This window comes from Mesoplodon bidens, assembly GCF_964165515.1.
Source record: "Mesoplodon bidens genome assembly, chromosome: 5".
Taxonomy (NCBI): Eukaryota; Metazoa; Chordata; class Mammalia; order Artiodactyla; family Ziphiidae; genus Mesoplodon; species Mesoplodon bidens.
The window spans coordinates 73,944,993-73,963,129 of NC_138161.1; the positions used below are offsets into that span (position 1 = coordinate 73,944,993).

At 39.1% G+C, this 18,137-nt stretch overlaps 1 protein-coding gene across 2 annotated transcripts in view; it reads right to left on the minus strand.

Annotated features, from left to right (window-relative positions):
- The window catches only part of PLCH1 (phospholipase C eta 1), a 216,069-nt gene that overhangs the window by 68,353 nt on the left and 129,579 nt on the right, over positions 1 to 18,137 (minus strand). For both annotated transcript variants that reach the window (XM_081235026.1, XM_081235025.1), the window contains exons 6-8: positions 12,394 to 12,487; positions 10,102 to 10,305; positions 2,107 to 2,227 (exon numbers count right to left, since the gene is read on the minus strand). In XM_081235026.1, the coding sequence (XP_081091152.1) occupies positions 2,107 to 2,227; positions 10,102 to 10,305; positions 12,394 to 12,487 (419 nt within the window). The remainder of the gene's footprint in view (positions 1 to 2,106; positions 2,228 to 10,101; positions 10,306 to 12,393; positions 12,488 to 18,137) is intronic.

Here is an 18,137-nt window from a genome sequence, read left to right on the forward strand (position 1 = left end):
TTATTAACTGTTTTAATTTGAAGTGCTTTTCTCCTAAGGATCCCCAGACTTTAAGTAAGCATAGTCAAGTCACCAGAGGGTCCTCCGAAGTACATAGACAGCAGGTCTTCTCAATGCCCTACTTCACATGTTGGAAAATAACGGCAAATCACTTCCTCAACTTGGCTAAGATTAGTAGCAATCAGGGTAAAAAGACCCATCAGAATTTAGTACTTGAATTCTTCCATGTGGAAGACACCACAAACCAAACCTGCTATGCAGCAAGTGTCTCTTATCAGAACAGCATTTTAACTTCATATTTAATTAATGAGAAGATGAAATGTTAGAAATTTTAAAAGCTACTAATGTCTACAAAATTAATTTCATGCAATTGTAATTTTAATTTGCCTCCTTTAATGCAAAAATCATTTCTTGAATGTCTGGTATATTGCAGGCACTGGCTAGGCAATAAAGAATGAATAAGGGGGAGTTCCCTGGTGGCCTTGTGGTTAGGATCCTGGGCTTTCACTGCTGGGGCCTGGGTTCAGTGCCTGGCTGGGGAACTGAGATCCTGTAAGATGCACATAGCAGCCAAAAAAAGGGAGGGGGGAATAAAGTTTTATTTTTAATTTCTTTTAAAAATGAATGAATAAGACATAGCCACATATTTTCAAGGAGTTCATGGTCCTAACTACTTAAAAGGAGGCAAGTCACCAACAATTGCAAGAAGGTGCTGTATGATATGATAGAAATATGTTGAGTGCTAAGGACAGTGAAAAGAAGCATTTAAATCAGTTGTAGTATTGGTAAGTTTGCCAGAGGGACAATGCCTAAGCAGTCTTCTAGGATAAGCAAGAATTGGGCAGGTGGAATAATGGAGATGAGTGTTTCAGACAGAGAGAACAGCACAAGTGAGGGTAGGGTCTGTGAAAGCACTGAGATTCCCCAGGGCCTCCGGAAGACAGTCAGTGACAGCAGAAGCCCAAGTCTCTGTGGAGCAACAGTGGAAGACAACACTGGAAGAGCAGGAAGAGGCCAGGCCTTGAAGGGCACGGAAGGCGTGACCATGTACAACAGGGAGTCTTTGAAGGACTTTAAGAATTACAACATCAGCTTATATTTTCAGAAAGAAACATACTACACCAGCGTGGAGGATAAACCAAAGAGAAATGAAAATGAAGAGGAGGCAGTGGAGTCAAAAGATATTTAGCAACTAGAATTGAAAAGATTGGCTGAATCGAGAGTGGGCTCCCAGTTTCTAGGTAAAACCATTGGTAAACAGTGCTACCCTCCTAACTAGAAGGAAATGGAGCAAGAGGAAGCTTGGCAGAATGAAATGCTGAGTTCAGTTTGGGGTGGAGGCCCCGTGCTGGTAGGAGTCTTATCCTCACTCAGTGTTGGGGCTCCCCAAACCTATTATAGTATGCCTGGCTTAGAGTGGGCAACTTTAAATATCTAAGTAAATGTCTGAATAAATAATGAAATTTGTTAATTTTCAGGTACCTATGGGACAACAACTTAGGACTAATAGTGATTATTAAAGGAGTGAGGAAATGGACTAGAAGACCGTAGGCTAAAGAAGGAGGTCGAGAAGCAATGGCAGCAATAGAGGAGAGAATGCTATAATAGAGTCCCCCCAAAAGCAAGTATTAAGGAGAAAATTATCACCATTATCAAATGCCAAGGAGGGGTCAAGTAACATAAGGACTCTAGGCACTTCAGTATACACAGGACATCCAGCAAGTCTGGAAACCAAGATATTATTATTTTATTGTATTGCAGTATAATCCCAATAAGCTATTTATTATGTATAGTAAGCTGTGTTTCTAAACTTTATAGACACTCTGTACACCCTGGCTTTAGAAATTTTGAGGTCACTCTTTGTAAGAACGTGCTTCGAGGAGGCAACATCTTGAGAGAGAATGGGGTAAGGAATAAAGGGAGCACAAGAAAGTATGTACATGCGGCCCTTGTTTGTTTGGTGTTTTGTTGGGAAGGAAGGAGAGAACCAGGGCAGGAGAAAGCGAGGTGTAGACTCCAGGGAAGTGTGTGGCTTGGTGGCCATGTTACATCAGGCAGTGCTGCATGTGCCAGCTGAGCCTGGCTCCCAGCTGCTGCTCTACTTACTCGTTCTTCACAAAGGCATGCTTGTTGATGGTCTCCACAACATCTCTGAAGAGGATCTTTGAAGTGAGCGTGTAACCATGGTGTACGACCGGCTCTCCGTCGGGGCCATCCCAACAGTCAACTGCCAAAAACAGAATGTCACATCAACAACCCAAAGTTTCTGGTGTGTCCTGATAGTTCTGGAAATAGCACAAGTATTAAGTTTATTGTTTGAGCTTATACGTACTATGATCATGACAAACATGTCAGACCGAAATGAGTGTTCTGGCATATTTATCAAAATAAGGAATTAGAGATTATAAATGATTTACTGCAAGTGCTTATAGTTAACAAAGAAGTCATATACACAAGCAGCTTAGCATTTACCAAGAACTCTCATTAGAAACTGATCTAAATCCAATCGAGTATGCCTGAGCATAGTGATATTTCTTAACAGGTTGTTTCTCTAATTTTACTTCTTCTTATTCAGTTTACTATAGTCTTTTAATGTTTCAATGACCCTCTCAAATCAGTAACAGGGTTTTTCATCATTGTCCTCCTAAACTCATTATGTTTCCATTAGATTTATTTCCATTTGATTAATTCGACAGTAGTTCTAAAATAGCATTGACTTCTTAACTTTGAATCTTCAGGCCCTGCTAAGATTTATGTGAATATGGGCAAATGATTCAATAATTTAAAGTATTGTTTCCCCATCCATAAAAGGAAAACTAAGAACAGGACTTGAATCATAAGTTTGAGTGATTTATAAGTACATGAAAAGTTGATTATAAACCTGCATGGCACACAGTAATCATTATTGTTATTAATACTATTGATACTGTTATGTGTATGGACAACCTCACTGACCCGCAGCTGGAGAAAGACAACAGCTTCCTCACCACCCTCCCCAACTTAGAGTTTGCCTTCCCTTGTTTTACACTTTGCCACCAGACTAATTTCTCAAAACACTGCTTTCTCCATGTCACTACTTTGCTCAAAAGCCTACTCAGTGCATAACATAGCATCCAACACATAGTATGTACTCAATAGGTCTATGTTAAATTTATTAATAAACAACTTATAGCAGCTCCTGCCTGCTTAACCCCAGGGCCCCTATCTCTGGTGCTAGAGACTGGCTAGCCATTCAACTAAGCCTGTTTTCTCTCTCGCCCTAGCTCACAGCTAGACTACAGTTCCCAGTCTTCCCTTGCAGTAGGACATGGCCATTGAAATGTGGGCAGAAATGATGTGCACCACTTCCAGGTCTGCTTTATGAAACCCTGCCCTCACAGTTATCCATGCCCTCTCTTCTGCTGTGAGTTTGGAAGTCACGTGCTGAAGATGGCACAGACACAGAAGGAAAGAGCCTGTACCCCTAAATCACTACTTGAAAGAGTCACCCATTAAGAACAGCTATTTTGGACTTCACATAAGAAATAAACTTCAGTTGTTTTAGGGCACAGAGATTTAGGCTTAACTGTTAAAGAAACTAGTTAATTAATATCTTAGCTCCTGTTTGACAAGTCAAACTTATTTCCTCCTACTTCCAACCTCACAGACTTATTCTTCCAGTTAGGCAAGCTTCCTCACATACGATCCTACTTCCATGCCTTTGCTTCTTTCATTTAAGGTCAACTGAAGTGCCCTCTTTCACTTTGCTTATCTCAATCTCAACCAAGGGTCAAATCCTTGATTAAGGATTTAGATCCTATACCAGGATCCCCCATAGAATTTTGCCAGGTCTCATGACATTGCCCTTCCTTATGACAGGGGGTCACAAATTCAAATACCAACAAGAACCTAGCAGGTCACATAAATAAATGTAGCAGCCCTACAGGAAATGTGTGTCTAAATGAGGTAACTATTTCTCACTGTCAGTCAATCACTTCTAAGTAGGAATAAGGACCCAGTTACCAGATCTGAGAAAAGTCAAAGGTCTCTTTCCTCTCTCTTTCTGTCTCTCTCTCTAGATAGATGAGAGTTGGGGGGGGGGGGTCTGTTCCCTAACTAATACAGTTACATATATCAATTAAATACTGCCTATTAAAATATCCTTGGGGGGCGGAAATGGAAAAAGGAAAAGGAGAAAGTACTTTCAAGGTTAAAACCATAGGAATACTGGAAAGAAAGTTTAAGAACAAATATTTTGGGATGCTATCATACAGTGTTATACTGTTCCTTTGGGCCTGTAAATGAGGTCAAACATATAAAGGCATCTTCTCGGGAGAGAGGCTCCATCCCTCTTTTGACATGTGCCTGACATTCTTTAATTTGTCTTTGGATATAAGCGTGAAAAGAATAAACAGATGTTTCTAAAGTACGTAACTTAAACAATATACCCCAATTTATGCCCCATTTTGGAAGAAAAACGGCTTAGGAGGGTTTCTCATAAATGAGCTAATATATTTTCAAAAAGAATGCAAAGTAGACGAGGCAATGCCACAGCTGACTTGATGATCATGTACACACAAAAATATCTCTTCATAAGAAACTACTTTGGTAATGAAAGAAGGAGCCCTTTTGCTAACATTTATGACACAGGCAGAATATGCATGGTTGAGGATGGTTCTCCTAACGTTCACTTTTTAGATCTATTTTTTTCACTTGTCTGTTAAATGAGGATAGCAACATCCCCAAATGGTGCTGCCATCTGAACACGTGGCATCCATAGCCAAGTTCAAATGGCCATGAAGAGCTCCTGTAAGAGCTAGTGCTATGATGAGAATGTTGGCAAAGTAGAAATCCTCTAACCAATTTCCTAGCCACAAAATAGCCAGGCCCATTTTTGCAATCAGACCATATGTTAGAAGCCCCCAAAAGCACCCTGACAAACAGCTGGTCAGATCTGAAGTCCAGCTGAGAGACTAACATGACAGCTTTTCATAGTGGAACTCAAAATGTTTCACCCTGATAGTGCTCCCAGAGGTAACAGGAAAAGTTATAAACCGATTACAACAGCAATACGTCAGTTCCATAATGAAAGTGAAAATCCCCTGGACAGAACATCCATATTCATAAAGCAACTAGGGCTGAAAATCAAGGGAAATGAAAGGCCGTGTAAAAAATGTCATCAATCTGATTTGCTGGCAAACCCACTTCACCAACAAAAGACTTATTCGTCTTCCCCAAGACACCATATATATCCTGACCGAGGACATTGTTGCAGCTGAACTAATGGAGATGGAAAACACAGTATTATCAAAATAGAAGCTTGAAAGTGGAGAGATTCTTCAGGTCACAATACCATGAAAAAACTGTCCAGAATCATTACTCTCCATCTCTAGGAACTATACTTGGCAAAAGCTGCTTCAGAAAATTATCTGTGGGACCTGAAATTTTTAATCCATGACCTGCTACATTCTACAAATCAGGTTCTTTAACTCCTAGCTGCAGCTGTTTAAGAATAAAAACAACTTCATCCAGAAGCAAGGTAGATAAAGCACCACTGGGTGTATATAGATTGGTGCCTCCAGGTCCAAGCTTGAAGTGTAAACTAAGATCTTCAAATTACAGGGCTGACAGAAATTGTCAGGAGAGCACGAAAAATCATGTTATCAAGTTCTAAAGTCTTCAGGAACATCTAGATATTTAGATGACAAGCCTAATCACAAGTAAGCAAATGCCTCCTATTAAAGCCAACCTCCTCTCTGTGCTGTGCATTGTGCTTCCTAGTCTTCCTTATGTGACCTGATGGCCATTATTTGATCCCCCACTTGGGCTGGTCATGTCATTCAATGCTTGTTCTTCCAAAAACCCCAAAGGCTTCCTGGAGAAGCAAAGTGGGGGAGTCAGACAACTTGGGTTCAAATACCAGCTTCCAAGCTTCCTAGCTATGGGACCTTGAGCCACCAACCCTACCCCAAATTGGGGTGCCTTCTTAGGGAGATTACTCCAGCTTCCTTAGTGTTGTAAGAATTAAAGAAGAATGTATGGAAAGCACTTAAGCCGAACCTAGCCCACAAAAGGGGACGAAATCATGGTGGTTTCCCTGTTCCTTCCCAGTATATTCAAAGCCAAGGTGACAACCATAGTTTCAGACAGGAAATAGAGCAAGTACAAAGCTGACCAAGTCTCCTAGATAAACACAGTATAATGCTTCTTCTCAACAAAACCTTCCAGAAATAGCAGCTTGACTATCACTGTCCAGTCATAGATTATTCCAATACTGAAAACTTCAAGCCAAACAACAGAGGAGAAGTTTGTTGATGCAGGCTTGGCAAGAGAGATATTTGAGAGATTGCACGTCCTTTGAAATTATATCCAAGCTGTGCATCTTCTCAGTTTGTGTGAATGTCTGGAGCAAGCAACACCTTTTACACAAGGAGAGCAAAGATCAATAGCTTCTATTACTTTGGTGACTGGCAAAGAGGAAGAAAGAAGGTACAAGGGAAGGCTCATGTTCAATGTCATCTGCTGCACACAATTTCTAAAAGCTAATTTTAAAATTAAAAGATCCCTGAAAAAGCTAAAACTAAAAATTATTTGTGCCTTACTATAATTATCTTAATCAGATAACTTTCCTTCTTAATAGCCCAAGGAATGCCAGAGAATTAGAAGATCTGATTCAGTAAGGAGTTGATCATTAGAACATGGTTAAGCTTGGATAAGACACTGATTTTGGACAGAGAAATCAAAAAACGAATGATTGGGCACCTGAAAGACCTGAAAAGCAAAGGAAACAGTACAGGGCACAGAAGTAACAAAATTGCAAAACTGCCTGGAGTTGACTTTCACTTCATGGAGTCACCAGAAGTCATTTTCCATATTTGGCCTCCAAGAAAATGTCACCATTTAAAATGATAGGCAACCATCACTCTGAAGCCAATAAGGGTGTGTGCCCTGGCATCTCTATGCATGACAGACTTGTAAAACTGCTTGAGTGCTGAGTGAACAAATGGTTGAATAATGGCTGAGAACAGAATGTCACCTCAAGACCTTCTGTTGATGGAAAGGTTTTCCTTTATGCTAATATTTTATAAGCATCTTCATTATCCAGTTGCTTAAGCTACTCAATTATCAGTCACTACTGTCAGTAGGTGTTCTCTGCATCTACTGCAAAAATGCCATGTCTTAAATCATACACTTCCAGAGTGCTAAATTGGTAGTGTTCCTAATCATTCTGTATGCAGATAGTTTTTAATACCTGTCCATTTAAAAAATATGTCAATTTGCCTTTATAACATTACTACTATTACTGTAACATTACATCTGCTACTTTTGTAGCAGAAAATTCTTCAAGCCAGAAACTATCTGACAAAGAAGAGTTCCTCTACTCACCAGTATTATCTCGCTGCCCTACTGCTTTATTCATCTCCCTACACTATTCCACCACCCCAAGAACAACTTGCTACCTACTGCTGACTCCCGTATGCTCCCACCAAAAAGCAATTCCCCTTTGCTCCATGGAATCTCCATTCCAGTGTAAACAAACCCCCTTTCATCATCAGACTCTCTGGAATTCTTCCTCAACCTCCTTATCTTGGCTAACAACCAGTTTACCTGGGAGGGTACTACTTCCTTTCTCCACAGATGCTTTTTCTGTATAAATCACAAAATGAGGATGCTACTTTTAAACAATTGTTGTTCTACATTCATTTAAAAAATCCCCCCACGTTTAAACCTCACTTTATCCATCTCTGCCTTTCTGGCATCTTCCAAGTGCCTTTTCCGTAGCATTCTTCTTCTACTTAAGTATGTGGTTTACAGTTTTTAATATCCAATTTTTGATCTTTTAATTTTTTAGCTTTGAATCTCCCTGTCAGCATCCTTTGACTTAAAAGTCCATGTGAGCAATCTACCCAGTCGCTTAACCTTGACCTCAATGCCAACAGCTCCTTGCTTCACTCTAATCATGCTCACCCACCACACGCCCTGCATACAGTCATTACCTCAACTATATCCAAAATCCCACCTTGTGATAATAATTCTCTGTTCTTGTTTATGGTATGCGTGATGCCGACATTCTCCGTATTTCTGTTTCTTTGAGTCTTCTAGTCTCTTAACCTCATTTTGTGGCCCCTTCATTTCCTTTCCTAGTTCATGGACCTACTGTCACTTACTTAAGAGTTCTCAGCAACATCTTGAAGATATTTTATACGACCTGGAAATCCAGAGGCATGGATCAATTCTAGAATCTGTCTTCACTGCTCCTATACCTAGTCTGTTGGGAATGGGGTGGGGGGCAGTCTGAGCATGCAGATTTTGTAAAACAAAAAGACTGTTCTGTTAAAGACTGTTTTTGAAATTAGCCAGGCCTTCCCCAATTTATCTTGTCAGCTCCTTTCTCATCATTTGCTGATCTTTTTAAGCCTCCCATCCCCCAGCCAACCTCCACCCACGCTACACTTAGTGGATGGTGTTCTCTCCTACTATCCTGAGAAAAGAGAGGGTAACAGGCATGAACCATTTTAAAATTTCTTGTCCCCTACCCCATCTAAAAACAAAATGAATGAATCCTCATTCCCTCTTCTTCCAAGTCTCAAAAGCTCCCCAGCCCTGTATCAAGTCTTCCCCGAATGCAGAAAAATGCCAAGTGACTAACTCACAGCAGATTAGCTACCTGACCTTCCCACTGAAAGGCCACCAAAACTATATAACAAAAGACACTAATAACCTCCTAGCTGTCAAATGCAACCAGACTGGACACTTAGTCTTTATTTTACTTTTCTATTGCATGGGACATTTTTGACCATTTCATCCTTTAGGTCCAAGTGACTGCTTTGTGTTAGTTGTCTTTGTCAGTTCCCCTTGTTCTTTCTGCTTCGAAAGGTTGGATTGCATAAGTCCTCAGGCCTTGTTCTCTTTGCCACTCCTCTAAGTGATCTTGTCCACTGTGATGTACATTTACACATGAAGGTCTCTGTAAGTGATCTTGTACACTAACACACAGAAAACTCGGAACTGTGGAATCTTTACCTTTTCTGGATCCTTCTGTTGAGTTCACATATTGTTATTTAATTGACTGATAAAAATGTCCACGTAAATATTACAAAATCACTATAAACTCAACCGATGGAAAGCTGAACTCATTAATGCTCTTCCTCTCAGTCCCCACAGTAGGTGATGGCACCATCATTCATTCCAGCTCTCCCCTTCAAGCCTTATATCCTTTACTTTGCTCACCAGGTCCTGTAAGTTTACTTCTTTAATATCCGTATAAGCATCTCTCTCACCTAGTCTAAGCTTTTATGATCTTTCCTTTGAATCATTTCAATAGCCTTCCCACCATTCTCCTTGCTCTAGTTTCACCTCCCTTCCCCTGCCACAAACATACATCTTAAAGAAAAATTATCTTCCTACGCTGCTGCCCAAGCAATCTTTCTAAACTGCAAGTCTGACCGTAACACTCTAGGTATTAAAACAATCCACTGGACCCTCGTTACCAAAAGCTAAAGCTGAAATTCCTTATCACAGCACTCAGAACCCTTTATCGCTGATCCAAGTCTACCTTCCCAGGCTAACTGATTTCTCATCGTATTTTACATCACCCCTCACTTTCTGTATCACCTCTCAACCACGTTTGATTCAACTGGTGGAATTCTCACACCATACTATGATTTTTACCGTCCACCCCTTCTAATGACTGTGAGCACCTTAAAGATAGAAGCCACATCTTACATCTGTGTCCTCACCCCCAGGAACCTCCTAGAAAGTTAATAAGTGTTGGTTGACTGATAGACCATGAAGTATCTTAAAAATAAATATTTATCCTGAACCATTTTTACCATTATTTAATCAAAAAGAAAAAAAACTCTTTCTAAGAAAAACTTTCACATTCATCACAATTTTTCAGCACCTGGAGGTGTGCCTCCCAAATGCTAGTACACATCTCTCTCCCTGTTTGAAGTATCAGGAGGAACCAGAGAGAATTATGAGTTAAGAATGACTTTACAGTGAGTGGGAAAATAGTTCTGATTAGCATGAGTGCATTTTTTTAGGTCTCCATTATTTACACTAGACGTGCCTGACTAAAGCACGTGTGCGCCCACACACACTCACGCTCAAAGCACGCACCTTCCACGCAGCGACAGCCCTCCTGCAGCACCCGTGCGTACATGTCCACTTTGGACTGAGACAGGAGCTGGTCCCCGGTCAGGTATGTATTGTGGGAGGAAGCGATGTAGTAGTGGCACAGGGGCTGGTCCATGTCCTGGTACACTTCATGGTGCAGTGGGTTAAATATGTCACAAGCAGGACTACGCATGAAGTTCGTGAAGCCTTTGGAAATGAGAGAGAGTGAAGTACTATAGCTTTGAAGCATATATACTTAACCGACTCTAACAAGGACAAAAGAGATCAAAGTTTGTTCATACTGATTACCTCATTTACCTTCAGGACAGCCTTTGCAGGGAATATCGGGGCAATGGGAGATGTGATTCAGATCAAACAGACAGTGTCAAAAGCTGAAATATGACTTTGGGGATTAGCAGTTTAAATATAACCTATAGAAAAACAGACTTTTTAAGAGTTTTGATTGAGGGAGGGCGGGGGCTTATTGCAAAGCTCTTCAGTAACTGCTGAACTCAAGCTATGATTATTCAGTGTGACCTAATGGGTGGCTCATGCAGCGTTCAAGCCATATTTATCCTAAGTGATACACTGATCAACAGCAACCTGACAGGTTATTAAGTTGATTTGAAAAATAGTATTGTCAGTGCCATAGCTGAGGTAACAGGTCAGAAGTTAGGCATAGCTTAAAATCAGGGTATGATTATTTGACTATGAAACTGGTTTGGCAAGATGCTACTAATGGCTAGCACATTTGAGAAATGTGAAAAAGTATTTCAAGATTATGTAGAAAACCCTATCAGTTTTTCAAAAACATAGTGCCTGGGTAGGAGAGGCATTCATTAACATATTAACAGATATGTGAATGTCCTACAAGTACCTACATGGAATGATTATTAGGGTAAACTATTTCAAGTCTTCAAGAATCCTGTGGTAAAACTACCAGTAAATATCCTCTGAAACTCTGGAGAATTTCTTCATGCTCATCTTTATGGCCATAACTTAGAAATCAGGTTTAACTCCATCTTTTAAGGCCCCACCAAAGAAAAGATTCATTTATTGGTAAAGAAAGGTCCAAATTAGTTTATCTTCTTTGGTTGTTTTTAAAATAGCTTTAATTATATAAATATTGAATAATTTCTCTTCATTTTAATTAGCCTCTATCCCTGGAAGTAAACATACAGTATCATACCCCGTTGTCCACACTGAGCCTGTTTGGGGGAATAGGAGGCCAACAATCAAAATTGGTAAGCTAAACCATGGTATCATATGCTCTTGCAGGAAGTGGGATGCCCCAGTAGTTTTTTTATTAAGATTATCTACTCTGCCTGGGACCTATTCTCTTTTGGAGAGCAGCCTACAAATTTCTTTCCCTACATATTTTAAATACATATGACTTACAGATACATGTAGCTATATTCACGTCATATCACTTATACGTAATATCCTAGGAGCTAGATTCTGAATATATAACTGGGCAAGTTACTTAATTTCTTTTTTCTTCTTTTTTTTAAATTTATTCATTCATTCATTTATTTTTGGCTGCATTGGGTGCTCATCGCTGAATGCAGGCCCTCTCTAGGTGCAGAGAACGGGAGCCACTCCTCATTGTGGTGTGCAGGCAGCCTCTCCTGTTGTGGAGCACAGGCTCCAGGTGCATGGGCCCCAGCAGTAGTGGCATGCGGGCTCAGTAGCCATGGCACAAGGGCCTAGCCGCTCCACTGCATGTGGGATCCCCTGGACCAGGGCTCCAACCTGTGACCCCTGCATTGGCAGGCAGACTCTCAACCACTGCACCACCAGGGAAGTCCCAAATTACTTAATTTCTTTAAGCCTCACTTTCCTCAATTATAAAATGAGATAGTCATATTAACAAAATTAGTGGTTCCTACAACCTCTCTACCACTACCAACTAGGGAAAACAAATTAGTTGCGAACATTTAAAAAAAAAAACATGTTTACTTATTTTAGGGCCAAATTTCCCTTCATGAGATTATCTGGTTGAGACTATTTCTAAAAATTAACCATTTGAGAAAAGTTAAAATATTTCTTGGCATCTATCGTACATAGTGGCATCAAGTTGACTTGGAGTGGAAAATGCTACTGTCCTTGCAAAAGTAAGAGAAACAGCAAAATCATGGCATCTGTTTTGTAGGAAAATATGTGTGCCGTGGGTTTTATCTGAATCATCTGTAATTCCAAGGTTATCTCCCTATTTCTTTTCCTAAAAATTCTGCTAGAATGTAACTTAGCAAACTGAACTGAGAAATGAGAAATTAAGGAGATTGGTTATTTTACCTTCTATGCCAAGGACATTTTTTGCCTTATTCTCTTCAGAAACTTCAAATTTTCTTATGACGTCAATACAATAGTCTGTTGTCACATTCGTCATCTAAACAAAACAGAACAATAGTACAGTACCTGCAATTTCATGAGATGTGTTCCTCTGTGCTAAAAGGGCATACTGATTTTTTTAAGCATTTGTGATACAGTGCAAAATGGTTAAATGAGCCATATTTGAGGTTACTAGTGTCATAACTACTTAACCTTTGGAAAATGATCATGATCTCAGTATTCCTTGTATCCTTCAGATTTAATCAGTGAAAACAGTCCTTCAACTACTAGACAAATGTTCTCTATAAAGCAACAAGATTAATAAAACCAAGTCAATAATCAGTGCAAATGCACTGCCAAGTATCCACTCACTGTAATCTAGTAGTTATCTGCAAAAGTAATGCTTTCTACACAAACACTGAGGTTTGCTAATCAGAAACTGTATGCAAAAAGAAAATGACTCTCTACCAAAGAAGCGTATTCTAGGTAAATCCACCTATGTGTTTATAGCTACAGATCCTTCAACCGATTCATGAGAGCAGCCTGCCATGGTGACTCAAGAACACAAAGGTTAGCAAAAGAAAATAAAAATAAAAAGGTAGGTGAGAATTCTGGAGTGAGAATGCTTGTATTCAAATCAGCTGGCTCATATTATTAGCACTGTGGTCTTAAATAAGTCACTCACCTTTTCTGTGGCTACCTTATAACGTAGTTGTGGAGATTAGATGGATTAATATTTGTAAGAAAAATGTATGGTACCAAAGAGCAGTATATGCTAATATTACTGAGTTAGTCTCAAGTTTGCTGCATGTACATTTCATGGGAAAAGCAAACACTTTGAGAATAATTTCTTTAATACTAATAAAGGATGCAATATTTTATCAAAAATCCATTCAGCCCCACAACCTCACAATTATATTTAAATATACTAACAAGCACCAGAGAGCAGACAGCAGAAGGAAGAAGAACTAAAATCTTTCAGCCTGTGGAACGAAAACCACACTCACAGATAGACAAAATGAAAAGGCAGAGGACTATGTACCAGATGAAGGAACAAGATAAAACTGCAGAAAAACAACTAAATGAAGTGGAGAAAGGTAACCTTCCAGAAAAAGAATTCAGAATAATGATAGTGAAGATGATCCAGGATACTGGAAAAAGAATGCAGGCAAAGATTGAAAAGATGCAAGAAATGTTTAACAAAGACCTAGAAGAATTAAAGAACACCTAAAAGAAGTAAAGAACAAACAAACAGAGGTGAACACTACAATAACTGAAATGAAAAATAGAAGGCATTTCTACTTTTTTTTTTTTTTTGATTCTAGAAGGAATCAATAGCAGAATAACTGAGGCAGAAAATGGATAAGTGACCTGGAAGACAGAATGGTGGAATTCACTGCCACGGAAAACAATAAAGAAAAATGAATGAAAAGAAACGAAGCCAGCCTAAGAGACCTCTGGGACAACATTAAATGCACCAACATTCACATTAAAAGGGGCCCAGAAGGAGAAGAGAGAGAGAAAGAACCTAGAGAAAATATTTGAAATGATTATAGTTGAAAACTTCCCTAGCATGGGAAAGGAAATAGCCACCCAAGTCCAGGAAGCACAGAGAGTCCCAGGCAGGATAAACCCAAGGAGAAACATGCTGAGACACATAGTAATCAAATTTAAAGACAAAGAAAAATTATTAAAAGCAACAAGGGGGGCTTCCCTGGTGGCAGAGTGGTTGAGAGTCCGCCTGCCAGTGCAAGGGACACGGGTTCGTGTCCTGGTCCAGGAAGATCCCACATGCCACGGAGTGGCTGGGCCTGTGAGCCATGGCCGCTGAGCCTGCCCATCCGAAGCCTGTGCTCCGCAACGGGAGAGGTCACAACAGTGAGAGGCCCGTGTAGTGCAAAAAGGAAAAAAAAAAAAAAGCAACAAGAGAAAAATGACAAATAACATACAAGGGAACTCCTGTAAAGTTAAGAGCTGATTTCTCAGCAGAAACTTTACAAGCCAGAAGGGAGTGGCACGACATATTTACAGTGATGAAAGCGAAGAAACTACAACCAAGATTACTCTACATGGCAAGGATCTTATTCAGATTCGATGGAGAAATCAAAAGCTTTACAGACAAGTAAAAGCTAAGAAAATTCAGCACCACCAAACCAGCTCTACAACAAATGCTAAAGGAACTTCTCTAAGTGGGAAACATAAGAGAAGAAAAGAACCTACAAAAACAAACCCAAAACAATTAAGAAAATGGCAATAGGAACATACATATCAATAATTACCTGAAATGTGAATGGATCAAATACTCCAACCAAAAGACACAGGCTCGCTGAATGGATACAAGAGCAAGACCCATATATATGTTGTCTACAAGAGACCCACTTCAGACCTAGGGACACATACAGACTGAAAGTGAGGGGATGGAAAAAGATATTCCATGCAAATGGAAATCAAAAGAAAGCTGGAGTAGCAATACTTATATCAGATAAAATAGACTTGAAAATAAAGAATGCTGCAGGACACAGGAGGACACTACATAATGCTCAAGGGATCAATCCAAGAAGAAGATACAACATTATAAATATATATGCACCCAACATAGGAGCATCAAAATACATAATGCAAAGAGTAACAGCTATAAAAGAGGAAATCAACAGTAACAGAATAATAGTGGGGGACTTTAACACCTCACCTACACCAATGGACAGATCATCCAGACAGAAAATTAACAAGGAAACACAAGCTTTAAATGACACAAGAGACCAGATAGATTTAATTGATATTTATAGCACATTCCATCTGAAAACAGCAGATTACACTTTCTTCTCAAGTACACATGGAACATTCTTCAGGATATATCACATCTTGGGTCATAAATCTAGCCTCAGTAAATTTAAGAAAACTGAAATCACACCAGGCATCCTTTCCAATGACAACACTATGAGATTAGAAATCAATTACAAGGAAAAAACACAAACACACAGAGGATAAACAATACGTTACTAAATAACCAAGAGATCACTGAGGAAATCAAAAAATACCTAGAGGGGCTTCCCTGGTGGTGTAGTAGTTGAGAATGTGCCTGCCAATGCAGGGGACGCAGTTTGTGCCCCGGTCCAGGAAGATCACATGTGCCACGGAGCAGCTGGGCCCGTGAGCCATGGCTGCTGAGCCTGTGCGTCCGGAGCCTGTGCTCTGCAATGGGAGAGGCCACAAGAGTGAGAGGCCCACGTACCACCACAAAAAAAAAAAAAAAAAAAAAAAAAAAAAACCTAGAGACAAATCACAATGAAATCACGACGATCCAAAACCTATGGGATGCAGAAAAAGCAGTTCTAAGAGGGAAGTTTATAGCAATACAATCCTACCTCAAGAAACAAGAAAAATCTCAAACAAACAATCTAAACTTACACCTAAAGGAACTAGAGAAAGAACAAACAAAACCGAAAGTTAGAAGAAATCATACAGATCATAGCAGAAATAAATGAATTAGAAACAAAGAAAAAAATTGCAAAGATCAATAAAACTAAAAGCTGGTTCTTTGAGAAGATAAACAAAATTGATAAACCTTTAGCCAGACTCATCAAAAAATGAGGGAGAGGACTCAAATCAATAAAATTAGAAATGAAAAAGGAGAAGTTACAGTGGACACCACAGAAACACAAAGCATCCTAAGAGACTACTACAAGCAGCTCTATGCCAATAAAATGGACAACCTGGAAGAAATGGACAAATTCTTAGAAAAGTAAAACCTTCTGAGACTGAACCAGGAAGAAATAGACAATATGAACAATCCAATCACAAGTAATGAAATTGAAACTGTGATTAAAAATCTTCCAACAAACAAAAGTCCAGGACCAGATGGTTTCACAGGGGAATTCTATCAAACATATAAAGAAGAGCTAAAACCCATCCTTCTCAAACTCTTCCAAAAATCTGCAGAGGAAGGAACACTCCCAAACTCATTCAATGAGGCCACCATCACCCTGATACCAAAACCAGACAAAGATACCACAAATGAACAAAATTACCAACCAATATCACTGATGAAAATAGATGCAAAAATCCTCAACAAAATACTGGCAAACTGAACCCAACAACATGTTAAAAGGATTATATACCATGATCAAGTGGGATTTATCCCAGCAATGCAAGGATTCTTCAGTATATGCAAATCAATCAATGCGACACACTATATTAATAAATTAAGAATAAAAACCATATGATCATCTCAATAGATGCAGAAAAAGCTTCTGACAATATTCAACACCAATTTATGATAAAAACTCTCCAGAAAGTGGGCAGAGAGGGAACCTACCTCAACATAATAAAGGCCATATACGACAAACCCACAGCAAACATCACTCTCAATGGTGAAAAACTGAAAGCATTTCCTCTAAGATCAGGAACAAGACAAGGATGTCCACTCTCACCACTTTTATTCAACAGAGTTTTGGAAGTCCTAGCCACAGCAATCAGAGAAGAAAACGAAATAAAAGGAATACAAGTTGGAAAAGAAGAAGTAAAACTGTCACTGTTTGCAGATGACATGATACTATACGTAGAAAATCCTGAAGATGCAAGCAGAAAACTACTAGAGCTAATCAATGAATTTGGTAAAGTTGCAGGATACAAAATTAATGCCCAGAAATCTCTTGCATTCCTATACACTAACAACAAAAGATCAGAAAGAGAAATTAAGTAAACAATCCCATTCACCATTGCAACAAAAAGAATAAAATACCTAGGAATAAACCTGCCTAAGGAGGTAAAAGACGTATATGAAGAAAACTATAAGACACTGATGAAAGAAATTATAGATGACACAAACAGATGGAGAGATATACCATGTTCTTTGATTGGAAGAATCAATATTGTGAAAATGACCACATTACCTAAAGCCATCTACAGATTCAATGCAATCCCTATCAAATTACCAACGGCATTTTTTACAGAACTGGAACAAAAAATCTTAAAATTTGTATGGAGATCCAAAGACCCCAAATAGTCAAAGCAATTTTGTGGGAAAAAAACGGAGCTGGAGGAATCAGACTCCCTGAATTCAGACTATTCTACAAAGCTACAGTAATCAAGACAATATGGTACTGGCACAAAAACAGAAATATATATCAATGGAACAGGATAGAAAGCCCAGAGATAAACCCACACACATATGGACAACTAATCTATGACAAAGGAGGCAAGGATATACAATGGAGAAAAGACAGTCTTTTCAATAAGTGGTGCTGGGAAAACTGGACAGCTACATGTACAAGTATGAAATTACAACACACCCTAACACCATACACAAAAATAAACTCAAAATGGATTAAAGACCTAAATGTAAGACCGGACACTATAAAACTTTTACAGTAAAACGTAGGAAGAACACTCTTTGACATAAATCACAACACTTTTTTGACCCACTTCCTAGAGAAACGGAAATAAAAACAAAAATAAATGGGACTGAATGAAACTTAAAAGCTTTTGTACAGCAAAGGAAACTATAAACAAGATGAAAAAACAACCCTCAGAATGGGAGAAAACATTTGCAAACAAATTAATGGACAAAGGATTAATCTTCAAAATATATAAACAGCTCATGCAGCTCAATATTAAAAAAACAAACAACCCAATCCAAAAATGGGCAGAAGACCTAAATAGACATTTCTCCAAAGAAGACATACAGATGGCCAAGAGGCACATGAAAA